We start from the raw sequence: 27,276 nt of genomic DNA, 5'->3' as shown, positions 1-27,276 counted from the left end.
ACAGGGTTTCTCTGTGTAGCTTTGCCCCTTTCCTGGATCTTGCTCTGTAGCCCAGGCTGGCCTCTAACTCACAGAGATCAGCCTGGCTCTGCCTCCCGAGTGCTGGGATCAAAGGCGCACACCACCATTGCCCGGTCAGGAATCGGTCTTCTAGGGAGAGTTTATCCATAGTGAAGTGAGATGTGAAAAGGACGTCATACAGAAAGAATGACAGTGTGTACTATCTGCGTCTGAAGTCTCCCTCCTAAAACCCTCCACATATTTTAGCTAAGCTCTTACTGTTGTCTCCAGTGCTTTTTTTTTTAAAAAAAAGAATGTTTTTAACTGAAATAGAATTATATCACTTTCCCTCCCTTTTCTCCCTCCAGCCCCTCCCTAGAGCCCCTCCCATCCACCCACTCCCCATCTTCAAGTTGATAGCCTCTTTCTTTGATTTTTATTGTATGTATATGTAACACACACACACACACACACACACACACACACACACACACACACACACACGAAAAAACTGGGTTTATACGTATATTGTTTTAGGGATGACCACTCTGCATTGGATAACCAATGCTGAGGCTCATTCCTAGGAGAGACCAATTCTCCTTCTCCCAGCAGTCACTGGTTGCCTGCAGTTCTTTGTTTAGGGGTGAGACCCCAAGAAATTTCCCCTTCCACTGCCGTTGTTCTGGTCTTGTTTGTGCGGCCATCTCCAGGTGAGATGTCACAGCACATTTCCTGGGATTCTGGCTCTTATAGTCCTTTGTCCCTCTTCCAAGGTCTTCCTGAACCATAAGCGGGAAAGTATACATTTTAAGAAATTCTCTGGAATGAAGTTGGATTACATTCATTATATTCTCTTCAGAGAATGTAAAACAACAAGATAAGCATGTAATTTTCATACTTGGAAGGAGTTTGTTGATGAAAGGATTTTGATAAAGGAATTGACATTAATAGACATTAACAAATCAAAGAAAATTAATTTTTTTCTTTGCTTGTTGCTAAGACTTTCTTCTTGATACATCAGTAAAAATTACCTTTTTTTTTCTCTCTTACTCTGTGGGTTTTCCTGTATTATGGAATTCTACAGGCGCTGTTATTCTAACCAGCTGGTTTCTGATCGGTACATCATGCCAGAATATTTTATTCAACCAGGACATCTCTGTTGTGTAAGGATTTCTGAGGACAAGTGGTGGTACCGGGTTATTATCCACCGAATCCTCGGGAAAAAGGAAGTTGAAGTGTTCTACCCAGACTTTGGAAATATTGGAACTGTTCAGAAGTCCTCGCTGCGATTCCTCAAGTGAGTTGAATTCAGCAAGAATGCTGGAAAAATGAAATTTTGAATCATGGAACTTTGGAGCTGGGATCTTTTCTTTCTCTTGCTAATTTCCATCCATTCTTTATATCTTATCATAGAGCATAGTTCACAAATGATCATTTAATGTATTTTGTTTGTTTGTTTCTTCAAGACAGGGTTTCTCTGTGTAACTTTAGTGCCTGTCCTGGATCTTGCTCTGTAGACCAGGCTGGCCTCGAACTCACAGAGATCTGCCTGGCCCTGTCTCCCAAGTACTGGAATTAAAGGCGTGTGCCATCACAGCCCAGCCATTTATTGTATTTTTAAAAGACTTATTTGTATTGTTTTTAACTGTGTGTACGTGTATGATTGGGTGCCCACAGGGCCAAAGCTATAGGAGCCCCTGGAGCTGGAGTTACAGGCAGGCGTGAGCTGCCTGACGTGGAGCTGGGATCCTCCGCAGAAGCAGCACACACGTTAATCACTGAGCTGTCTCTCCAGCCCTTGATCACTCATTTTATGGGTGGTCTGTAGTCTGTCTTGTCTTCTGTCACTTGATTATGAATTTGAATGGACCATGAAAATACATTTTGGTCTTTTATCAAGAAAGTAACTCAGGGTCATGCTAAGAGGCCTACTTAGATGCCCAGGGGTTGAACAGTTCTGACTGGTGCTTTGATTGACATGGTTCTCTTCAAACACATGTAGTTTATAATTTGATTATTTAGGGGCTGGAGAGATGGCTCAGAGGTTAATAAGAGCACTGACTGCTCTTCCAAAGGTCCTGAGTTCAATTCCCAGCAACCACATGGTGGCTCACAACCATCTGTAATGAGATCTGGTGCCCTCTTCTGGCCTGCAGGGATATGTGCAGATGGAACACTGTATACATAATAAATAAATAAATCTTAAAAAATTTGATTTTTAAATTACTTTTCAAGTACAAGGCATTAATTTAAAGTGTCATGAATTAATTAAAATGGTATAAATAACAAGACAAGAAATGGATCAGAGACTTGATAAAAGCAGTGTACACATGTGATTCAATAGTCATACCTTTGATTCTGCAGATGCTGCTACACAAAGCTTCCCGCTCAGGCTATACCTTGCTCTTTGGCTTGGGTGAGACCAGCAGAGGTACGTTTACTTGTTTCTCATTGGTCAGCAGAGATTTGGTTCTTACTCTGTGCCAGTCACACTTCTGAGTTCTCAGGACACAGAAATAACATTGAATGCTTGTGCGTCGTGTGAGAGAGAGACGTGTGGGCAGGAGCTGCATCCTGTCACATTGGCTGTCATTTGCTGTGTGTGAGAGAAGAGCAAAGGGAAATAAGCCTACTTTTGTTTACTCAAAGGGCAGAAAGAGGAGACGTTGCAGACAGAGGGAGAGGAGCACAACATTCTGTGCCCTTGTTGGCCCAGAATGCAGGACAAGCTGGGGTGACTAAGTTAATCTGTGAACAAGTAGCAGTCGTTACGTCAAACACTGCACTGTGTATAATTGCATGTGGTGAACTTTGACCTGACTTGCAGCACAGGTTTATTTATACCAGTATCACCACAAATGAGTGCTCTGTTGTGCTATGATGTCACCACACAACATGTCACTAAGCAGTAGGGATTTCTGATCTGCTGCAGAGGCTTCTTTGGGTAATTGTGTCTTTGGGGTAACTTCGTGCTGGTTGTCAGTTCATGGGCATCACAGCTGGGTGCAATTATTGATGACTGGCATGGCACCTTTTGGTGTATATGAAAGCTAGTCCTCAGTCAGGGAGGAGACTTTCGGGTCAGATCCAGCTGTAATCCTGAGTCCTGTCCAAAGTGTGTGGTGTCTTCAACACCAGGATCTTAACTTCAACTTCAGAAGCAATCAGGGGCACCAGGGAAGCCTAGATTTTCTGGAATCTCTTGGACTCCCTGATCAGCAACTCAGAAGAGGTTTCTCATGCCTCCTGCTGGGGTTTTATTAGGTAGTCTATGACTCTTGCAGAAGGCGTTATCATCCCAAGTGGTGTAAGTTCATTTAAACTATCTATACGTATGCGCACACACGCACACACATATACATGTTATATATAGGTAAGTATAAAAAATGGTTCCCTGTCATTTCAGCCATCCTGAGTGTTACTTCCCCTTCTCCCCCTCTTTTGTATTGTCCCCTTCCCAGTTTGGAATGTGTTCATTTTAAAGTTTTGATTTGATTGGTGGGAATAGTTCATAATAGCCTCCTGGTGGGTGTTTGTCTTTTGTTTCTTTTTGATGAGTCACAGTCTCGTTATGAAGTCCAAGTTGTTTCCTGAGGGCAGGGATGACAAATGTACACCATCATTCTTGGACTCCTCTTGTCTTTTTATGTTAACATTTGCGGTGGTGTGAATGTTGATATTCTGAATGTGATTTATTTGTATATTTTCTCATTCTGTCATTATCTAAATGGTAAAGGTAGTTTCCATTGTGGTTAGTTTGCTTCAAAGAACCAAGTTTTACTTTTTTGAGCCTCTGTTAAAAACATGTTTTCTAAGCCAGGTGGTGGTGGCACAGGCCTTTAAACCCAGAATTTAGGAGGTGGAGACAGGCAGAGCTCTGTGAGTTCGAGGCCAGCCTGGGTTACAGAGTGAGTTCCAGGACAGGCTCCAAAGCTACACAGAGAAACCTTGTCTCGAAAAGCAAAACAAAACAAAACATGTTTTCTATTTTGTTTGTTTTTGTCCTATTTTCTCAACTCTACTTTGAGTTACTCTTTTGGTGTGGAATCTTAAGTTATCAATATCTAGCTTTAGGTGAATTTGTAAGTTTGGGGGGGCATTGGTTTTATTGCTCAGTTACAGTATTTTGTAATTTATAATTTGCTTTTATGTTTGAGTCATGGATTATTTAGAAATGTCTTTGTTTATAAATACTGTTTATCTAATTTTTCTTGTTACTGATTTCCAGTCTAAAAAACTGATCAGATGTGATCCTATGGGAAATGTTAGCCCTTTGAAAAATTAATAGGTTTTGGCTGCTATGAACATAGTTGAGCATGTGTCCTTGTGGTATGAGCATTCTTTGTGTATATGCCCAAGATTGGTATAACTGGGTCTTGAGGTCGATTGATTTCCAATTTTCTGAGAAACCGCCATACTGATTTCCAAAGGGGCTGTATAAGTTTGCACTCCCACCAACAGTGGAGGAGTGTTCCCTTTGTTCCACATCCTCTCCAACATAAGCAAGGCAACATTTTATACATGACATACAGAACCTGGAAACAATCTAGATGCCCTTCAGCAGAAGAATGGATAAAGAAGGGCTGGAGAGATGCCTCAAAGGTTAAGAGCACTGGCTGCTCTTCCAGAGGTCCTGAGTTCAATTCCCAGCAACCACATGGTAGCTCACAACCATCTGTAATGAGATCTGGTGCCCTCTTCTGGCCTGAAGGAACACATGAAAGCAGAACACTGTATACATAATAAATAAATAAATCTTAAAAAAAAAAGAAGAAGAATGGATGAAAAAATGTGGTACATATACACAATGGAGTACTGCTCAGCAGTAAAAAACAATGACATCATGAAATTTGCAGGCAAATGAATGGAACTAGAAAATATCATCCTGAGGGAGGTAACCCAGACTAAGAAGGACAGACATGGTATGTATTCACTCATAAGTGGATACTAGATGTAAAGCAAAGGATAACCAGACTACAACCCACAATTCCAGAGAAGCTAGCTAACGAGGACTATATTCCAGCTAAGGAGGGACGCATAGATCGCCCTGCAAAGGAGAAGTAGATAAGGTCTACATGAGGTTTTGTTTATGAGCCAGTATAAGGTCATAATATGTCCTTGAATGTACAGACTGTGTAGTTGTATATAATATTCCATAGTTGTCCTTAAAGTCACCTTAATTGTATGATGTTTTCATTTGGTTTGGTTTTCTTGTGCTTTTGAAAATAATCACTGAAAGGAAGCATGGCTTTAGTTCTGATGCTCTGCTTGCTCCCATCATTTAGTTGCTCTTTGTCGACACACTGAAGCTGTTACTAGCTCCACATACAGTATCAGGTTTTTCTTATGCCTGGAAAGTGAATGTTGTTATGAAATTAGCCTCTTCTATGAATGCACTTGCACTTCAAGTCCTTCTTGTTCGATGTTCCTATAGCTCGGTGACTTTCCTTTTACATAGTATTTTTTTCTGGTGTAGACCATTATTTTTCTCCTGAGCACTCTATATTATGTTTTAGGTATGTTTCCCATGAATTACATATAGTTGTGTTTCTAATCTAGGGTAATATGTTCACCTTTTTAGCTGAACCATTTGTGTTAATTATATTTATTATGACAATATCTAAGTTCAAATTTCATTATTGTGTGTACTTTCTAGCCTGCTTGTTTTTTCTTTTTTAATTTAGCATTTCTGATTTTGAAGATTAAAAAATTAATTTTCAGTAAGTTTTACTTTTATTATTTTTTAAAAAAAATACTTGTGTATACCAGTGCAAAGACATTGGAGCCCTCAATGTCATTGACCTTTCCTGACTTGTTTTTATTATATAATATCATATAATCACTTAAATCAGATTCAGTACCACTTGTTGAAGATGCTGTATTTTCTCTGTTGTGTATGTCTGCTGTCTTTGGCAGGATCAGATGTCTGTAGTTACATTTACTCATGTTTGGGTCTTCTGTTTTCTTTGGTGGGTCCACACGTCTGCTTTTGTGCCCGTGTTACAATGGTTATATGACTAGAGCTCTGTACTACAGCTTGAAAGCTGGCGTGGTGATCCATTCAGCATTGTTGTTTGCACTCAGGATTGCTTGGGCTACCCAGGCCCTTTTGTGTTTCCATGTGAATTTTGGGATTTTCTCTGTTTCTGTGAAGAACATTATGAAGATTTTTATATGAATTGAGCTGAATCTGCACATTGCCTTTAGCAGGATGGCTATATTCACAGAATTAACTCTACCACCCAAGAGCTCAGAAGATCTCTCCATATTTCAGTGTCTTCCTCAGTCTCTTTCTTCAAAGGTTTAAAATTTTCATTACAGAGGCCTTTCATATCCCTGGTCCTGTGTTTTCCTAGATATATTATTTTTTGATGCTACACTGAATGGAAGTGTTTGCATGATCTCTTTCTTAGCATGTCTGTTACTATTATATAGAATGGCTACTGAATTTTCTGAGTTGACTTTTATCATTCCACTGTAGTGATCAGTTCTAGTAGTTTTCTGATGCAATTTTCGGGACCTTTTATATATGGAGTCATATAATCTTCACATTTGCTGCCTTGACTAGTGCCCATATTTCCTTCCTTTGTTTCATTTCTCTAGCCTAGGACACTGACTACTGTGTTGAAACGGAATGGCGATGAGCCTGTCTCATTATGGACATTCACGGAATTGCTTTGAGTTTTTCTCCAGTTAGGATGATGTTGGCTGTAGCTGGCTTTATCCTGGAGGTGAAGGGGTGCCTCAGCATAAATATAATCAATCCTATAAATGAACTTAAAGACAAAAATTACATGATCGTCTCCATAGATACAGACAAGACCTTGACAAAATCCAACATGACTTCATGAAAAAAGTCCTGGAGTAGGAGTAGAGGGAACATGTCCCTACATAATGGAGGCTATATATGACAAACCCTCAGATATTTTTGCAGTATGAATACCTTTATGGTGGTAGAACTGAACACCATGGAAATAAGTGATAATTCAAGTTGTTCTTTTTTCTTGTTTAGTTTATGAGTCATATGTTGGTACATAGTTACGTGATACTTGACTTTATATATTAGACATGATAGTTTTACTTCCCATGTTGGATGGCTCTTATAAGTAAGAAAAACAAAGTATGTGTGATAAAAGATAATAATGACTCTAAAGGATGTTATTAGAAGAAATTCAGAGTGGGAGTAAATTAACAAATAAGAATTTAAAGTTAATTTTCTAATGTACTATACATTAATTAGAATAAACTTTTAAGACATGATCTGCATCCTTTTGGAATTCCCCTTCCTGACTGATGGAACAACTTTAGTTAGTGATCTGTCATCATTATAATGTTATCAATGCTATGAATTACAATCTTTCCTTTTAAAGTTTATGCTTATGGATGTTTTGCCTGAATGTATGTATGCTTAGCAAGTACATACAGTTCACACAGAGACCAGAAGAGGGCATCAGAACCCTCAGAACTGGAGTTCAGATGGTTTTCATCTCCCTGTGGGTGCTGGGAAATGAACCAGGGTTCTCTGCAAGAGTAGCAAGTGCTGTTAACCACTGGGCCATCTCTCCAGCCCCTGGATTTGTATCTTAGTATAGATGAACTAATTTGTTTTTGTGATACTATGTTTTGATAACGCCTGTATTACTATGCTAAAATTATTGCTTAAAAATTAATATTCACTGAGCTACACTATTAGAATTTTTTTAGACAGAGCCAGAAATCAATTTATCTTTTTCCTCATTGAGCTAGCTCATAGTTCATGACTGAGGGATTCGTTTGTGTGTGTCTTTATGTATCCAGGCAAGGCATTGAGCGTTAATGTGTTTATTGTATTAAGCAAAATACGTATAAACTCTTCAATTAGTATATTCTTATAATAAAAATTAAATAATAAAGAAGTAACTAAAAGTGAGCATCATTGGGATGGGGCCCCAATTCTGTGCCTGTTCCTCCTGTACACTAGATCCCTGCTTCCTTTGCTTGAGACAGAGCCCACCATTTATGTGCTCTCTTCCTCTATCCCTCCTCCTCCCTCCCCCTCCCACTCTCTTCTTCTCTCTCCTCTTTCACTCTGTGTGTGAGCCCATGGCAAGGAGGCTGTCCACTGGCCAGGAAACATGGTCTCACTAGGACATGAATCTTTTCAAACCTTAAGTTTAGAATTGTAAGACTGTAGATTAATGAAAAACTAATGTTCACATCTGGCATTTTGTTAGATTATTCAAATTGACTACAGTGTACATATTGAAGTATTACATTTGGAAGCTGCTGAGACTCATTTATGTTACCTTAAATGACCTTTATATGTAATGGAACATAGCATAAAGAATGTGACACTCCACCATTGTAGTATCTGTAAATCTATTTTTAACATGTCCTCATAGATCAAGCTTTTATTAACAATTTCATAAATATAGTTATTTTATAATGTCTAACATTCAGTAGTATGTTATTTTTTTGTCAAAGTATTTATTTTGTGTAAATGCCTTACATAATACCTTAAAAATATGGAAACTGTAATTTTCAAGTAATCTGTGTAACATGATAAATCATGTGTTGTTCCAATGTGATCTCTTAAAAATGCATTTTATGCTATATAGTTTAATAAAAACACAATGGTAAAAGGGAGATGTTCAAATAATCTAGTCTCTATATATGATCTAATATATAATATGCAATTACAATAAATAGTTTTCTTGAAGGAATGCAAGAAAATAATGAAACTGAAATTAATTAACTTGAGATGTTTGTTTTGTTAGAATTTTTATTGTTTTAAGAAAAATGGTTTTTATTTAAAAAATAAGAAATTGCTTACAAATAATTATAATAGTGGCTATATGGATCTGATTACATATTTTAAACTCATCATCTGTTCCCACTCCTTGTCTGGGAATATTTTCCTACTTGAGCTGCACTATTTAGTATCTCATAGGGTCATGCAGTGGCAAATTTAGTAATGTTTACCAGAACCCATCATTATTTTGTACTAATTTTGGTGCATGTGCTAGAGATTGAAGTCAGGGCCTCGTGCTTGCAAAGCACAGGCTGTACCACCTGTTAGAGCCCCCCCTCCCCCCGCCACTCCCCCCCTCCAGGCCCATTACACGTTTGCCAGGGGTAGGGCTCCGGGCCAGCGTCAGCCTCTCTAGCACACTAGAGGCTGTCTCTGGCTTCTGGTCTTCCTAACTTTGGAGAAGTCACTGTCAGACGGATGGCTCTTCCCGTGGAACTCCTTAACACTCTTTTGTCCTCGTTTTAAAGATCTTCCTCCATGTGTCCCTTACATTCAGTTTCAGGGAGCGTTTATGTAAAATGTGATATGTTTACTTGTGTGTGAATTTATTATTTATCCTACTTTTCTCACTGGGCACTTAGTAATAATCTGTGGGTTATTAGTTTTCATTAAACCTTGTGAATTTGAAGTTGTTATTCTTTGACTATTGCCTGTGCCCCATATTCATATTTTTATTCTGTTTGTGTCTCTCTCTTTCTGGAACAAACATTTAAAGTGTTAAAGGTAAGTTTTTCTTCCAAATCTCTTAGCTGTCTTCTGTATTTTTATGCCCATGTCTTTACATACTAGGCAGTTTTTTTCTAAATTACCTTCCACTGTCTAGTGTACTCTTTAATCCTATTTAATCTGCTACTGAATTAACCCAGGAAGGGTTAGGTTTTAGTTTTTGTTAATTGTACTTTTACTGAAACTTAGTTCAGTTGTATCAATTTTAAAAAGTGTGTGTGTGTGTGTGTGTGTGCGTGTGCATGTGTGTGAAGAAGCAGGGGTAAGAGCAAGACAGTTCTCCAGCCACCTTGTGAGATCCATGGGTTAAACTGGGGTGATCAGGCCCATGCAAGGTGCCTCTACCCACTGAGACAACTTGCTGGCCGACCTGTACCAATCTTTATAAATCTTTATAAATTGCTAATCTCTACAAAAGTTTCTACTTGTTTACATATATATGGTTCATTATTTAGGCTTTATTTTAGATAAAATTTTTACATTTTCATTTAAGTGTGTGTGTGCATGTGTGCATGTGCACTCACACTCCAGCACACGCATGGATCTGTGTGTGCATGCATGCCATACATTGATGTTAGTGGACAGCTTGTGGAAGTTGGGTCTCCATTCCATCATGTGGATCCTGGGGATCAAACTCAGGTTCGTCAGGCTTGTTGAGCAATCTCAGACGTCCTCACTGTGTCTGTATTTGCCTTTATACTGCTGTTCTCTTGAAAGTTTGTGTCAGGATGGTTGGATGGTGTCTGTCTCCAGAGAGGGTTTATAGTTGCTCTGCCAGGTGTCCAGAAGGTCTACTGTGCTGTACTATGCTGATGGAAACGAACAACCTGAAGATTGCTAGACTACGCTGGTGGGGTGAAATCAGAGCCACAAATCCATGTGAAGCTTAGTGTATGTTTTGCCTCCCTTTTTCCTGGGAGTGTATCCCCCAGAAGCTAGCTTAATGAAGGAAAGTTCTCTAGGTTCCCAGCCATTGTAGACTACAGCTTTGATATCTGTCCCCTTTGACTCATTAGGACCATCAAAACTATAGTTCAGATTTGCCCAGAGCCCCGGGTCCTCTGAAGGCAGAAGTAGACCTCACTTCCCTTCCGTTTTGGCATAACATTTGTTGCTATTTTATAAGTTCTTTGGTCTTTTGGTATATATTAAAATAATATTTTACCCAGAATTTTAATTTTTTCCTATGGAAAGGTTAGACTAATAATCTTTAACTGACTTTTTAAAAAATGAGATTTACTCAGTGGATAATTATTTACATTTTTCCAAACCTTTCATTATTTTTCTTTTTAAATTAGCATATATAATATAAGGAGTTTCATTATGACATTTTCATGCATACATATAATGTATTTTGATTACATTTGCCCCATTCCTTTGTTTTTATTATGAGATTTTCTTGTATTTATATAATGTGCTTATACTCCCTTCCCCTTTTATCTTCTGTAGCTCTAATTTACCCCTTTTATTCTTACGCCCAGCCCTGGATTCCACACCTTAGAGGAACATGGAATGCTTGTTTTATGAGACTGTCCCAATTCACTTAAGTGATGATTTCTACATCCATCCATTTCCCTGCAAACTACATGATTTAATCCTTCCTGGTGCAGAGTAGAACTCTGTTGTGCATGTACAACACGATTGCTTTATCCCTTCGTCTTCATCCATCAGTAGGCACCGCCTGACTTCCTGACCTCACTGCTGTAACAGTGCCATGGTGGACACGAGTGTACAGTTGGCCCTGGAGGAAACAGACATCGATTCTGAGTGTATACCTAGGAGCAGTGTAGTTGGGTTGTGTGGAACTGTTATTTTTACCTTTGGAGGAATCTCCATACTGGTTTCCATGGTGACTGCACTAGCACACACCCGCAGCAGCATTTACAAGGGCCCCTTCTTTCTGTGACTTCTCCAGCCTTTGTTATGGTTTTCTGGTGATAACTGTGTTGACTGAGGTGCAGTGAAATCTGTGTGGTTTTGATGTGCATTTCCTTGATGGTTGGGCCCCTTATTTATATAAGTAAATAATAGATTTCTGAAAATGAGAGTTCTTCACCAGATGATTTTTTTGTGGTCATGTTTATTTAACCATTTTTTCTTTTAATTTCTCTTTCCCTAAAATTATAGATGTTTTATGTGTTGTTCTAGGTTTTTAGGATTTTTTTCTTCACTTAAAACTCTAGTTCATTAGCAATTCATTTTTGTATATGATTGCTTTAACTCAGGTATACATCTGCTACATAAATTAATCTCTGTTGATTTTAGGAACACTGGACATCCAGAGCTATTTTGCACTTCCAGAAGCTCTGTGGTTTGAAGCCATTAGTAGGGGTGGTGGATGAGTATATAGACGGAATCCTAAATATTTTTCTTTGTGATACATCTTCAAATGAAGATGTCTACTTTCATCATGTCTTGAGGACAGAGGGCCATGCTATTGTCTGCCGAGAAAATGCTCCATCCAAGGTAAAATACATATTTAAATGCCACACTTTAGTATATAAATATATGTGCAGTCACTGATTTACTCTTGAATCTTAGAGATGTCTGTTGGGTTCCTGCCTTCTCAATGCAGAGCACCCTCCTTATTTTCAGGGCACTATTGAAACCTGGCCATTACCACCACCACTAAGAAACAGCTCCACAACTTGCTAATTGTTTTTTAATCCTCTGGCGAACACTACTTGTATTTAAAACAAATGATTTAATCCCTCTAGCCCTGAAGTAGTTAGTTAATCGAATGTTTTCCCAGAGAAGAACTACATTCGCATTTTGAAATTAGTGCCAGTGCTGTCCCCATAACCTTCTCATCCTGCTGCTGTTTTTGAACTGAAGAAGTATCGGTGTGGAGATGTCACCTATGTTAGAACGTATGCTTCGGTGCCATGTCAAGCACCAGCTCGTGCTCCGTTTCTGGCTTGTTATGTAACTGGATGCTTTGTTGTAGGGCTTCAGTGATCTCAACCCACTAGCGCTCTACACTAACTCCAGCGGAGCGGCAGGTGACGCGGTCCTAACGGGGCTGGGGCGTCCTTCTCAGCAGCACTATTTTAATGAAGACAGGGAGATACAGCAGCAGTCCAAGGTGAGTGCACTGTAGAGCCAAGTAAAAGGCTTCGGCAAATGTAATTACTCCAGTTAACTCATTTTGTAGATGAGTGTAATGATACTTTGCAGACAGAAGGTCTAGGAACCTTGCACAATGATAGTGACAGTGACCTCATCTTTTTGCCAGTTTAACCCTTTGCATTAGTCCTGTTTCCTCTTTAATGGGTCCTCATGCACCAAATTCTCTTGCTCCCTTTGTGTGGCTGTGGTTCCCCTACACTGATGCCAGTGCTATTCTTTTAAAAATATTTTTATTGCATGTATTTATTGTGTGTATGTGTGTAGGCACAGGCATGCCTTGATGCACCTGTGGAGGTCAGAAGAAAGCTTGTGGGAAGCGCTCTCTCTCTCTCTCTCTCTCTCTCTCTCTCTCTCTCTCTCTCTCACTCTCTCTCTCTCTCTCACTCTCTCTCACTCTCTCTCACACACACACACACATGTGGGTCACAGGGATGAGGCCCAGCAGCCAGGCTCGGTAACAAGTGCTTTTCCCCTGAGCACCTTGCTGCCCTTGATGCCTGTCTTATTGCTCCTGGGCTTCTCAGTATTGTTGGAGTCTTCTTATTTCACACTCTATGCAAACGGTCAGCTCTACTCACCCACAGTAATGGCAGCATTATAACAGCTTTTCCACTAACATGTATTGTTCCGGCCCAAATAAGAATAGAGTTCTTGAACTAGTAGTGTACCCCAGGCACTGTTATCCTTTTGTTTAATGGGTACACCTGTGTATTTTGGAGATGGTAAAGTTTTTTTTTTTTTTTTTTAGTAAGTATTTACTGATTATTGAAAAGGTTCAAAGGCAAGGCCACTTTGACTACTATGATTTTAACTTGTTGAAAAAAATACGTAAGAACTGGGCATGGCAGCACACACCTATAATGCCAGCTCAGGAGCCTGAAGCAAGGAGACCACAGGTTTGAGACCTGCCTAGGCAACATAGCAAGACTTTATCTCAAACAAACACACACAAAAATGTGACTGTGTCCCCTGATGCATTCAAAAGAAATAGAAAAAAATTAACTTTCTAGTTACTGTTAAAATTAGTTTGGCCTGGGGCTGGAGAAATGGCTCAGTGGTTAAGACTACTCGCTTCTCTTGCAGAGGACCTGGGTTTGGTTCCCAGCTCACAAATGGTGGCTCAGAACTGCCTTCAACTTTAGTTCCAGAGGAGCCAACTCCCTCTTCCAGCTCCTCAGGCAAAAGACACAGCACAAGTGTGGTACACGTACAGTCAAAACATTCATACACGGCTGGGTGGTGGTGGCCCACGCCTTTACTCCCAGCACTCAGGAGGCAGAGGCAGGCGGATCTCTGTGAGTTCGAGGCCAGCCTGGGCTACCAAGTGAGTTCCAGGATACACGCAAAACTACACAGAGAAACCCTGTCTTGAAAAACCAAACCAAACCAAAACAAAAAGAAACTATTCATACACATAAAATGAAAACCATGAAAATGTGAATGACGCATTTATTTACTTTATGAATGTCTTGCCTACAGGTAAGTAATGCACCACAGCACGTGTAGTGGTCACGGATATCAGAGGGCGCATTGAATTCCCTGGAGTTATGGATGGGTACGACCATGGAGATGCTGGGAGTCAAGCTGGGGGTCTCTGCAAGAGCAGCAAGTGCCTCTAACCACTGATCCATCATTCCAGTCCCTGAAATGATTTTTAACTAATTTGGTTTAAATATTTCTTAATCATTATTACTGCATTGGAAGAATTTTATCTTATCATTCTTGAATAATGAATTTAATTGTTTAACATTTTTAGAATATATATGTCTGTTGGTATCTTCAAATAATCATAGTTTAGTTCTAGAAATGAAACCCATCTTTTTTGCAAAAGAGAAAATGTAAACTCTGTTGATTTAGTTTGTGTTTTGATATAGCAAAGCGTCTGTGTGCTACCTAACACACCTACCTCAGACTCACTGCACACCTATTGCACACCCATTGCACACTCACTGTGGACCTACTGCACACCCACTGCTCACCACATGCACACCCACTGCACACCCCGCCTCTTGCTGTTCCTCCTGTTTTTAAGAGTCCTCACAGCTCATCCTCACTGCATCTTTTCAGCCTCCTTCCTGTAATATGTGTGACACAGCTCATAGCTCTAATGGTTGTACTAGGAAGAATGCACTCACACAGCCCGATTGTGTGTTTCCCATAGTTTTGGTTCTTTAGTCGGGGACCTTTGGATTCTCTGTAACTACAGGCTGTCTCGTAGACACTTGATAACGTGATCAACAATGCCTGTTTCCTGATGTAGTTGAACAGAATGGGAAGATTTAGGGAAATGGGTAAAAAAAATTTAAAAAAAATAGAGGAACACTTATGGGCATCTATAAACTATAATGTAAAATTTCCACCAAAATTTATAGAAATGCAGATTTTAGAAACAGCATTAATGTAGAAAATGATTTCTTTTTTATATCTACTAGCAAGATATTAGTGATGAAAAGTCTTTAAGTCACCTTACATCTGCGTCAAAGGAATTATTAAAGGATTCTCAGTTCAGTTCGTTGGAGACATGTAAGAGCTATGAAGGAGATCTGCAGTGGTCCATCCTGAAGCCCAGGGAGCCAAAGGAAGACAACGAGGTAGGAGAAGGAGGAAAGAGGGTTTTACATTCACTAAGTGACTCATAAATCAGCCGGCTTCTAGGCGCCACTGTTTCCATCTGCGAGAATTATTCCATGACACTGAGGTCAGTGTCAAATGGTCTCCTTAGCAGCCACCAAGGCCACAGTACAGACCGTAACCCAGTCGTGTAGAGGAAAGCTCTGTCTAGGCTGGATGTGTAGGTTACTACCCACGACCTAGTCAAGTATGGTAGTGTTCGAAGTCTTGAGAAATAATATTAGAAAAAAATCATCATGAAATATGTCTACATTTTGGGAGAACACATTTTTATTTTAACCAAGTGTTTATCTGCACATAGCCTAGAGTCCTTCATGACAGACGCATTTTCTGTGTTCTAAAATATTTATTTTCTTATCTTTGAGCTGTTGTTTTGAAATTTACCTCTAATTATTTTATTAAATAGTGTATTTATTTTCTGATTTTCAGTTTTAAGTGTCTTTGGGTTTCTTGGCATGAAAGATGAGGGTTAAGTCCTCCTTCATCCCCTCACCCCACCAGGTGTAAACTTAACCTTCATTCCCTGCCTCACTGTCTGTCTTAGTACAGTATGTCAAACTTCCATTGACCACTCAGTATTTATGACTGTAAACGCTGTTTTCTGCTGAGCCAAACAGTGTGCTAGGACATTTGGCCTGTATACTTTAAAATAATATTTTTTGTTCTGGAACTCTGGTGCCATGGGATCTACCAGCCTCCCTGACCTTCACAGGCATGCCGTCGACCATGGACTGCAACCCTGAAACCATGGGTCCAAACAGACTTGTCTTCCTCTGGAGTTGTTTCTCTTAGAAGTTTTGTCTGAGTGATGGGACAGTCAGTGATGGATTTGGCTGATCCACAACCCTTCATTTCTCCTTGTTTATTCCACATTCAGTTTACATTCCAGAAGTCCCTCCAGAAGATGCTCTGGTCCCCAGCAGATGGAGGAGGAGTGAGTAGGGCAGGATGTCTAGAGATGCAGTTGCTTCTCACCCTGACTTTGACCCCAGGCTCTTGTTTTCATTCCCTCTTTACTCTCACCCGGAAGAACTTGGTTTCTGAAGTTGGACTCTAAAGTTCCTGAACTTTTATGTTATGTACATTTGGTTGTGTCTCAGTTTTTCCCACCATACACTCAGAAGTCTGTGATCAGTTAGGACCCTGTAAGCAGTTACGAAGTCTGCTTTCCTACACCCAGGATGTAGACGGCATCTTCTCCCCTCCCCTCTTTATCATGTACATATCCTTAAATGTCTTGTGTACTTAAACTTCTGTCCTTACTAGGAGCCAGGAAAAAATGATGCACGTGAGTTTTAAAATGTTCTTGTGTTGGGAAATATAAATAATAGTATTTCTTTGTCTTCTGATATATTCCAGGATGAGATCCCTACTGGAATGCCATGCCTGGAGTCAGTGACCATAGGCGATGATGTTTGGGATGAGAACTGGCTCCCTCTACAGGCTAAAATGGGGAAGGGCGAGGGTCCTGCCTCCCATATGTTAACTTCAAGCCTTGTTGGGAAGAAACAGTATCAGTCCCATGGAGAAATGGCACAAAAGGTTAGGTGGTTCTTCTTCTTTTTTTTTTTTAAAGAGGTAATAGCCAAAGAGATCAGAGAGTCACAACTACCTTATCTTACCACCTTGCTTCCCCTGACTTGTCTTTTTATTGCCTTTCTGTTCTGCCTTCTCATTGGTTCTAAACCCAACCACATGAGATCCTCATCACTGCCTGTCTATACAGACCTCCAGGTCTCTATGGTTGGTACTGGGATTAAAGGCTCATGTCACCACACTTGGCTATGTCCTTGACCACACCGAAACTCTGCTTGCCATGTGATCAGATTAAGGGCATGTGCCACCACTGCTCTGCTTATGGCTCGCTTTGACCTCTGATCTCCAGGCAATTTTATTTATTAACATACAAATAAAATCACATTTCATCACAAATAAAATATCACCATAGTCTCACTCACAGTTTCAGGGGATTCAGTCCATGGTTGCTTCTCTCATGCCCTTGGGTAAAACATCATGGTGGCAGAGAAATGTAACAGAGGACCTTCTTGATCTCGTGGCAGACAAGAAGTACAAGAGGAAGGGACTAGGGACTGGGTATGATCGTCACAGATCCCCCAGGGTATCAGTTTCTTTTCTGTTGCTATGATAAATATCCTGACGAAAACAGCTTGGATTTTACTTTGGCCTACCAGAGGGTCTACAGCTCATCATGGAGGGGAAGGGGTGGCAGCCGGAGAACAGGACAGCCTGCCAGGCAGGAAGCAGAGAGACAACAGAAAGTAGAGCCAGCTTGTCAAACCTCAAAGCCTGTTGTGGTGGTTTGAAAGAAAATGGCCTCCAAAGGGAGTGGCATGGTTAGGAGGCATAGCTTTGTTGGAGTGGGTGTGGCCTTGTTGGAGGAAGTGTGTCACCGTGGAGGTGGGCTTTGAGGTCTCATATATGCTTAAGCCACACCCAGTGTCTCAGACTACTTTATGTTTCCTTCAAGTCAAGATGAAGGACTCTCAACTACTTCTTCAGCACCATGTCTTCCTGCACATCATCATGTCCCACCATAATGATAATGGACTAAACCTCTGAAACTGTAAGCCACCCCAATTAAATGTTTTCCTTTAAAAGAGTTGCCATGGTCATGGTGTCTCTTCACATCAATAGAAACCCTAACTAGGACACCTATGACATACTTCATCCAGGAAGGGTCGACTTTCTAAAAGTTCCATGACCTTCACAAACAGTGCTATCACCCAGGACCGAGGGTTCAAACACACGAGTCCTTCTCCACACACCGTCTGGTGCTGAGTGTTCCTACACATGCCAGAGCAGCACTCATGTCCAGCGTGGATGAGTGCTGTGTGTGTCAGCTTTTTAAAGCTATAATAAGACGGCAAGAGTTTCAAGAACATGCAACTCAGAAAAAGAAACTGTATGTGCCCAAAGAATAAGTGTGGCAGGGAAGTTCATACCTAGCCAGACAAATTATTGCTTGGCCCATTCCTGGGGTCTCTTGGACCTGAGCCGGACAGACTGGAGGACACTGGCATTTCTCCTCTCAATGCAAATCTTGATGTTTTCATGTACAAAATTTTCCCCAATACTCTTCTTCCTATTTCTGACTTAGGGAACCCAGCTGTGGTTTCCTCTCTCTTTTTTCTCATTACCAAAACTTGAAGCCGTATCTCTGCTGTGGCAATGTCCCAGTGTTGGGAGGTAACATCCAAAGGGCTTCTCTTCAACAGCATCATCCATTTGTAGTCTTTATCCCTTCTCCTCTTCCTAACTATCCGAAATGTCAGGTAGTACCTCCATATGTCGTGAGAGCTCTGTAAAATGGGAACAGATTTTCCAGTTCCATACTTTATCCAGGTCTGAGGCTGTCTTCCACCGCCTCTGCCAGCCACCGCGCCTGTCTCCAAAAGGTTAGATTCTTGGGGAAAACAAACAGCAGATCTCTGTTGACAAAGGAAATTTAAACTCAGTAGCCCAGGCTTCCGGAGAGTCTCACATGCTGGAATTCCGAGGGATTTGTCAGGCTATAGTTCAAAAACATACGGGTTTTTGTTTTGTTTGTTTTTGTTTTTTGTTTTTTGTTTTGTTTTGTTTTGTTTTGTTTTGAAGTAGGTAAATACTATGTGCTCAGGAAACATCTAGTTAAGAGAGTAGTATTAAATTCCACAGTGATGGATTTATTTTCATGAGACCCGAGTGTTGAAGATTTGCTCCAGATTTTGAGGGAAGAAGTCACCCTGAGAGAGTCCGCACATCCTTTCTGTATTTAAAACACGCCACTCCTTTACCGTCACCTTATCTCACTCTGAGGTCTCGTGCCTCCGTATCTTGAGTTGTTGTTGTTTTTGTTCTGTGCAGGACTGGTGTTTTCCCGCATCTAAAGATATATGGGATGACTCCTGGCAACCCTTGGGCTTTGCACATGACATGAAGGGAGGAATTCAAACACCTGAAGGGTCCATTGCTCAAGAAAAAAGTATTGGCACAAGCAGAATTAGAAAGGTAAAATCTAATTAGCATTATGTGACCGGTTACGTGATTCGTCACTTTCATTCCTAGAAATTGTGGTTAATGTATGCCTGCTGCATCAGTGTTTGAAGACAGTCACCCACAGACATGCCCCTAGGCCATCTGGTCAAAGCAGGTCTCCAGTCGGGGCTTTCTTCAGATGGTGATAGAGCAGTGGTTCTCAACCTTCCTACTGCTGCGACCCTTAATCCAGTTCTCATGTGGGGTGACCACAACCATACAGTTATTTCATTGCTACTCACAGCTGTAAACTTGTTACGGTGATGAATCGTAATGTAAATATCTGTGTTTTCTGATGGTCTGAGGCGACCCCTGTGAAAGGGTCGTTTGGCCTCACAGGTTGAGACCCACTGCTTTAGGCTGTCTGTTGACAAAGCTGACTGGGCCAGTTTGAGCTCACATTCATCTTCGCTCCGTATTCCTCTTTGACACACCAGCCGAAAGCCTGGTCAGTTTGCTCTTCACCTTGGCGTGGCTCAGATTCCATTCTCTGTTTTCTCATCCTTTTCTCTGGGGGGAGAGGGGGCGATGTCTGTCGAGGCCCGGATGTGTTGTCAATTCAGGATCTGCTCTCTCTCTCATTAACCCTAAGACTGAAACTTCTGTTTGGGCCTCACCCCCTTTTCTGATTAGAGAATATCTTAGTTAAATTAAAATGCTGTGGTGTCTAGGGGCACGCGTGTTGCAGATTCTGGAAAGGTTCAAACAGTTGACAAGAAAGTATCCAGGCTTGCTTCCTTGTTACCAGAGAGAAGGGCCCACCTTCCTTTCACAGGCTTAGCTGCTAAATTTGGTGCGTGTTATTTTACCTGATTTCCACTGTAGTTGATCCTTTCTGAATCACGATCTTTCTCTGGAATTCGTGGTATCACTCCTTTTCCTCTCGATAGCGAGTGTAATTTCTAGGCTGGCTGTTCGTAGAGTTGTGTCCTATCCTTTTACTCTTGGCCAGGGTTCTCCCGTATCTTAGGTGGCTAACCTGATAAATGTGTAGTAACTGTCTTGAATATTTTGAGAAACTGCCAGGCTGCACCTTTTGGCATTTTTACCTGCAATTTGAGTACTTTAGTTTGTATTCACATTAGCCATGTTGATGCCTTTCAGTATCACGGAAGATAATGGTCCTGGGTTGTCGTGTGCTGTATGCACTTGAACATGGGCACATGGCAGGAAGGAGGGTCTGACGCCACTGTGTGGTAGCACTCAGTACCAGTTTGCTCATAGAAATATCAATAAAGATTCCCTAAATTGAATTTTGATATTTATTAAAAATATAGAAGAGCTTGCTTTTTCCGAAGTTTTAAATTATGATCTAAGTAAGAAAACAAAGGGTTTGATTCTTATGGGACCGACTGTCGCTTTTCATGCCTTTGCCCCGTTTCCCCTATTTTGCAGCAAGCAGATTTACAGTATTCTTTGGATTCTTCCACACTGCCCAAACTGGAAGAATTCTACATCTCTCTTATCAAGTCCCAGCAGTCGGCAGAAGGGAGCCAGTCGGAACCTGTCAGCATTCAGACTCAACCCAAGCACAGTCTGCTGTCCCCAGCAGTGCCCAGCTCAGCTCCTTCCAGGGTCGGCTCTCCAGAAACCCACTCTGACTCTGGTAGGTCTGCGTACCCTGGGCATGCTCAGTTGACAGGTTTGCCCTGTTGCTAAAACCTCCATTTCTTTGAGAACATACCTTGAAAGATGGCTAGTGCCAGCATTTGCTCCAAGTTCTCATCTTAGTTTTGAGCTCAATTCTCTTTAACACTTTCTTCCTTGCTTGTAGTTTTGGAGGGACTTTACAGTTTTATAAAGTTTCGAGTACATGGCTCTTTGAGTTTTGGCAAATGTGTTCAGTCGTGATATTTCCATTAGCCTTAAAGGTTTCCTCGTGCCCTTTGCAGTCAGTCCCTACCTCAGCTGGCTGGCCTCTGGCATGCCACTGTGCCGTGTCTAGAGTTACATAGTATATAATTTTCATATCTGACTTCTTTCCTTTGTCATCATATTGTAGAGTTTCGTTTCTGTTGGCTATTCATTTGGAAGTGATTTTTCTAGGGCTTATGTTCACTGCATGCATAGCTTTTTAAACTACCAAAAATGTGTTCCAAAGAGGATGTAGTATTCACATGCCTCCCAGTGAAATAGGAAGTTTGCAATTGCTCCACATCCTAACCTCCAGATAGTATTTAAAAAAAATTTTTTTTTTTTTAAGTTTTTTGAGACCGGGTTTCTCTGTGTAGTTTTGGTGCCTGTCCGAGAACTCACTTTGTAGACCAGGCTAGCCTCAAACTCACAGAGATCCACCTGGCTTTGCCTCCTGAGTGCTGGGATTAAAGGTGTGCGCCACCACCCCCCAGCTTTTAAAAAATTCCTTTACCTTTGCCAGTACAGTGGAATGTGAAAGGCTATTGCAACCAATTCGGTCATTCTGTTCCCCACAATAGCCAGCTTTCTTGTGCTTAGATGCCATTATATCTTTACATTGACACAATTCTACTAATAAAATCTTAGAATAGTATGCATTTTCCTATCCCAGCCTGATGTTCTTGTTATATATTTTACTTTTTATATTATGTACCCATAATCAGTTCTTATTTTTCTTTTTATAGTCAGTTTTAAAGAGAAATTTTAAAAAGAAAGCATTTTATTTTATTTACTTACATATTTATCTTTTCCAGTACCCTTTATTTTAAAGTTTAAATGAGAGTTCAACAAATCTTTGCTGTAACGAGTCAAGAAAATAGGGCTGGAGAGTGACTGAATTTTGGGTTGTATGGCATTCACAAGACCCTTAAGTTTGGTCCCTGGCACCCCCAAATATACATATTTCATTTTTGCAGGTATAGGGTCTATGCTACAGTACAAAAACAATTGTAGATAAGAGTTAATGAAACTATAAAACCACAGAGCTGGTTGTAGATAAGAGTTAATGAAACTATAAAACCACAGAGCTGGAAGGTTTCAAAACTGAGGCTAGTTTCCTGAGAGTGTTTTCAGACTCGGATTAAACTTGCACTGGTCACCCACTCTGTAGCTCATTGATAGCTCTGCTCTCTGGGTAGTGTCTGTCCTGTGTCCCAAGTGCCCAACGTGGACTTTGATCTCAGATACTCTGTTCTTCATCTCCACATTTTTGTTTGGAGTCTTTATTTCCCATCATGCTTACGTTTTTCTTTCCTCTTAACTGTTGAGTATTCCAGCATCTGTTTTAATGTATTTATCTCGTGATTCTTTCTGAAATGTATCTTCTGTGTCCTGTTTGGATCTGTTTGTTCTTTTCTCCTGATTCCAAGTCAGACTCTGCTTCTTTGGATGCCAGACATAGAATCTTAGGTTGTCTGGATTCCTTCCAGAATTCTGTCTGTTTTAGGGAAGGGGGCGTGTGGCAGTTACATTTCTCATCATTGGTTACACACACACACACACACACACACACACACACACACACCCCTCTAGTGTGTTCCCACAGCGCTGTTCTCTGCAGAAGCTGTTGTCTCTGTGTTTGCCCAGTTTCCTAATGGCTCAAAGCAGGAGAGTGAATGCTTGATTCTGCTCCACACTGCAGCTCTCTGTGTGACCACGTATCTCCCTTTCATGTATTTATCTCCTCTCTAGTGGGCACTACTTAATAATTTTATGGTCAGAATATTACTTCTTAGAACACAGTGTCAAATCTTCTGTGACAGAAACTTATCACAAGTACCAGGGATAATAGATCATGTGTTACGTGCTTAACATACAAAGATAAAAGGGATTGGATTGTACTTATTTTCCTGTGAAGTTATTGAAATGTATGTTTGGAGATGGCTGTGCTAGTCTATCAAGTGTCTGCAGACAGTATAACAGGAGTTTGTGCAGCACAGCAAACTGAGTGCCCTGCTGAATGGATTTAAGTTCACCTGAACTTTTTTAAGCAGGGTTTTTGTTTTTTTAAGACAGAGTCTTCCTTGCTCTGTGGCCCATGCTGGACTGAACCTTACCACCTAGTTCAGGCTGGTCTGGAATTTACTAACCTCCTGATTCTCCCTAGTGCTGACATTACAGGCATGTGCCCAGATGCTCCACTAAAGCAGGACTTTGTGGAATAAAGCCAGGTTATTCCACATGCCCCCAAACATGACAGTTCTCCTCTCACAGTGGGATGCCACCTTGGGTAGCATTGATGTAGAAATCAACTTGAGGGGTAAAGTGTACAGTAGTAAAAGGCTGTGAACATGCAACAATCAAAATTCAATTCAGACATCTTTAAGATTTACTTAATGTAGCCGGAAGGTGGTGGCGCACATCTTTAACCTCAGCATTCAGGAGGCAGAGCCAGGCAGATCTCTGTGAGTTCGAGGCCAGCCTGGTCTATAGAGCGAGATCCAGGACAGGCACTAAAACTATACAGAGAAACCCTGTCTTGACAACAAACAAACAAACAAAAAGATTGACTTAACGTGTATGGGTGTCCTGTCTGCATGTGTATAAGCACACCTTAAGAGGGGATTGGCTCTCGTGGGACTACGGTTGTGGGAGCTGCTGTGTGAGTGCTAAGAATTGAACTCAGGACCCTGGAAGAGCAGCCAGTGCCCTCAGCCATTGAGCCATCATTGCTCCAGCTCCTTGATTCAGACTCTTAGTGAATCCGGGGTGCTTGTGGTGCACCCCACATGCTGCCTCACACCATTTCACTGCAGCCTTTGTTCCCGTGCACGTAAGACGATAGCTCTTCGATGTGCATGCCACACACCACACCGTGCAGTATGCCCTGGCCAACAAATGCTCTCTGAGACACCTGGGCGCAGAATTGAGAGAAGCTTGTTAGAAATCGCAGTGTTTTTATTGTACACGGGCCTCTGCTCATAGAAACTTAATGGTTTACCAGAAGAGGTGAGGGCTAGGAGCTGGGAATGGCTCAGTTAATAGAGAGAGTGCTTACCTAGTGTGCACAATGCCCTGGGTTCAAGCTCAGACACTCCATAAAACTGCACAAACCCACAATCTCAGCATGTGGGAGACAAGGTCAGGAGGATCAGGAGTTCTAGAGTGATTTCCAGAGGCTAGAATGTACTATGTGATACCCTGTATTCAAACAAAAACAAATACAACATCATGGCTTAATTATAGAAAACAAAGGCTTTTATTTACTATTCTCCCAATGTCATTCCTAAGTATCAAATTAGTGTGTCTTTGGATTGGAACATATTAGAATGTTTGAGTTACTGATGAGTTTCATTTTTTAAAAATTGAATGAATTTTGCCGTTAGGATTAAGGTAAGGGCAGAATTTCCAACAATTTCTGAAATAGACTAAAACATTCTTATCATTTTTGTAATACATTTTAGTAAACATTGAAGATGTCCTGTGTCCTCGTAGTATCAAATTCTCTGCCAAGATTCAGTCCTTTGTGTAAAAAAATAAGTACATCAGCATGCACATTTGATTTTGTCTTTAATAATCAGTAAAGTTACATGTATACCAAAGATGTTTTAAGAATAAATTTATGCCGGGAGGTGGTGGCACATGTCTTTAATCCCAGCACTTGGGAGGCAGAGGCAGGTGGATCTCTGTGAGTTTAAGGCCAGCCTGGTCTACAGAGTGAATTCCAGGACAGGCTCCAAAGTTATACAGAGAAACCCTGCCTCAAAAAACAAACAAAACAAAACAAAAAAGAGAATAAATTTATTATCAGTAAACATTTGATTTATATGTCTATTTTATGTGGCAGGGCCCTGTAAAACACTCAGGCAAAAAGTGGTCTCCAGTGGAAAAGAGCAGCACTGGTCTAGCAAGTCCATTTCAGAGTGTGTGGCACCCCATCCTTGGATATTAGAAACTCTGGCTGGAGTGTTAGAGCACCAGCACTTCCATTTTGCTCCTGTGGTTATTTCTAATTACAGAAGTCAACACAGAAGGTACTTGCTAGTAGGTGGCCTTTTACAGCTCTGTTCCGACTCTGGCATAGACGTGGAATTAGAACCACTTGGCAATAGAGAATGCCTGTGGAGTATCATTTTGTTTTGTGCTGGGGAAAAAAATAAGGGAGCTCTGGGCTTCTCGCTGGGATTTGAGCTTCATCCGATTCATTTTCGGACATTCCTAAAAGGAAGTCTTCTTTTCCTAGATCATGTCTCTCCCTTTCTTGGCCCTGAGCCTGAGAAGTTTATTTTATGCTAATGCAGGATTCACTTCCTGCCTATCCTTGGCTGTTTTCTGACCAATCAGAAAAGGCTGTATGTAACTCATGTTGGTAACGAACTGGACTGGAGGGGCAAGCAGTGAGTTGGAGAACTTCTTGAAAGGACTCTTGTTTTTCCTTTTTTTCAGTGGAAAGCTCTCCAGGGAGCCTAAAGAGTGAAGATTTTTCTAGTAGCCATGCCGACACGGTGGTGAAGGACGAGAGTCAGGGAGCCATCTCTTTGATTTTGTCCCCCCAGCACCAGATGGCTCAGAAGCTCTACATCCCTCGAAGTACAGCCACGGCTGTCTTGGGAGCTGCCGCGCGGTTAGCCACGTCCAGGAGCCTCCTGCACTGGTACCCCAGTGTGAAAGGTTGGAAGCCTGAGGGACAGGAGGCGGCGAAAAAGGAAGTGAAGTAGCCTGTGGGTAGCGATCACGGGGTCTTTCTGCATGACCATATGTTAGCTTTGTTTTGCTAACTGACCACTTTGATGTGTAAGTATTGATATTCTGTGTTAGTTTTAATTTTTGTTCATGATTTTACTTCATTTCAAATGGTTTGGTTCACCTTTGTTTTAATGAAGTAATTTAAAGGAGTTGGTGTATATGTTTCTGTCAGTGTTTTTCTTGTACATATCATGACTGATAAATGAAAATTGGAAAACTAATGTTTTGTGATCTGTCTTTAGCCAGACAACAGTATTTTCACATCTCTATCACACAGTAGCCTGTGCAGGCAAGGATTCTCCTGCTGCAAGCCTGACAGCCGCATCCTGACTCTAAATCCAGAACCACATGGCCAGAGCTGCCAAGTTCTTCTGTTTGTTAGCAGCCTCCTAGAATACATTTGCATAAACGTTGAATGGTTGTTTAAGCCTAGGAAGTCCCTAGCCCCTGGCGGCTGATTTCCCAGGTTGCAGGATTAGCTGCAGGCTTTTCTGAAACATTTTCTCTCCTCGAACACTGGACCTTCTGTATACATTTCCCGCTGCTTTTTCTCCTTAAACTGTACATTTTATGTTTCTCTGACCCACTTGCTCCCTTTCGCCATAGCTCTGCATAAGGGTGATCACTAAGAGAACCACGGCACACAGTCAATACTAGGCTGCCTTAAAATCTCTGCCAACGACATTAATCCAAACTCTTCAGTTTAGTCTCAGGCAGATTCTTAGGACAGAGTAAAAAGCAGCCACATTCTTTCCCAAAATATTACAAGAATGCTTTTTAGACCAGCCACATTACCATATTCTTTCCTTCTGAAACCTCTTGGACCTGGGCCTGCATAGTCCACATCAGCTCAGCACTACTGTCTTCCATGTTCCTGCTAGGATGGCCCATTAAACCCCACTCAGAGTGGTCAACAGCTTTTCTAGTCCAAAGTCTTCCATATTCCATCAGCAAATAGCTTGGTCAGGCCTCTCACAGCAATACCCTAGTCACTGGTACCAGCTTCTGTCTTTGTTGCTGGCTTATTGCTGTGAAGACACACCATGACAAGGCAACTCCCACAGAAGAAACATTGAATTGAGGGCTGGCTTATAGTTTGAGAGGGTTAGCCAATCATCATGATGGCAGGAAGCAGAGGGAGACAGACAGACTGGGCCTGGTGTGGGCTCTTGAAATGTCAAAGCCCACGCCCAGCGACACACCTCCTCCAACAAGACCACCCCTCTGAATCCTTCTCAAACAGTTCTACTCTCTGTTGATTAAGTATTCAAATATATGAGCCTATGGAGCCATTCTCATTCAGACCACACTGAGTTTCTTCCTTACAAACTGCAAGTCTGAGTAATATTCTGCATAGAAGTACT

The 27,276-nt window shown here is 41.2% G+C and overlaps 1 protein-coding gene across 25 annotated transcripts in view; it reads left to right on the top strand.

Annotated features, from left to right (window-relative positions):
• The window catches only part of Tdrd5 (tudor domain containing 5), a 50,652-nt gene extending 24,519 nt beyond the window's left edge, over positions 1–26,133 (top strand). For 7 of the 25 annotated variants that reach the window (XM_076547688.1, XM_076547694.1, XM_076547689.1 and 4 more), the window contains exons 10-18: positions 1,085–1,297; positions 2,365–2,431; positions 11,783–11,983; positions 12,465–12,602; positions 15,079–15,237; positions 16,637–16,819; positions 19,142–19,285; positions 20,708–20,918; positions 25,723–26,133. In XM_076547688.1, the coding sequence (XP_076403803.1) occupies positions 1,085–1,297; positions 2,365–2,431; positions 11,783–11,983; positions 12,465–12,602; positions 15,079–15,237; positions 16,637–16,819; positions 19,142–19,285; positions 20,708–20,918; positions 25,723–25,850 (1,444 nt within the window). In that variant the 3' untranslated portion in view covers positions 25,851–26,133. Of the gene's footprint in view, positions 1–1,084; positions 1,298–2,364; positions 2,432–11,782; positions 11,984–12,464; positions 12,603–15,078; positions 15,238–16,636; positions 16,820–19,141; positions 19,286–20,707; positions 20,919–25,612 lie in introns of all 25 variants that reach the window. The other 18 variants (XM_076547703.1, XM_076547682.1, XM_076547681.1 and 15 more) reach the window with 3 other exon arrangements.
• The last annotated feature ends 1,143 nt before the right edge of the window (positions 26,134–27,276 follow it).

The sequence above is a fragment of the Peromyscus maniculatus genome, chromosome 11 (genome assembly GCF_049852395.1).
Source record: "Peromyscus maniculatus bairdii isolate BWxNUB_F1_BW_parent chromosome 11, HU_Pman_BW_mat_3.1, whole genome shotgun sequence".
In the NCBI taxonomy this organism is placed as follows: Eukaryota; Metazoa; Chordata; class Mammalia; order Rodentia; family Cricetidae; genus Peromyscus; species Peromyscus maniculatus.
Note: the sequence above shows the minus strand (reverse complement) of the source record. Positions and strands in the feature narration are given on the sequence as shown.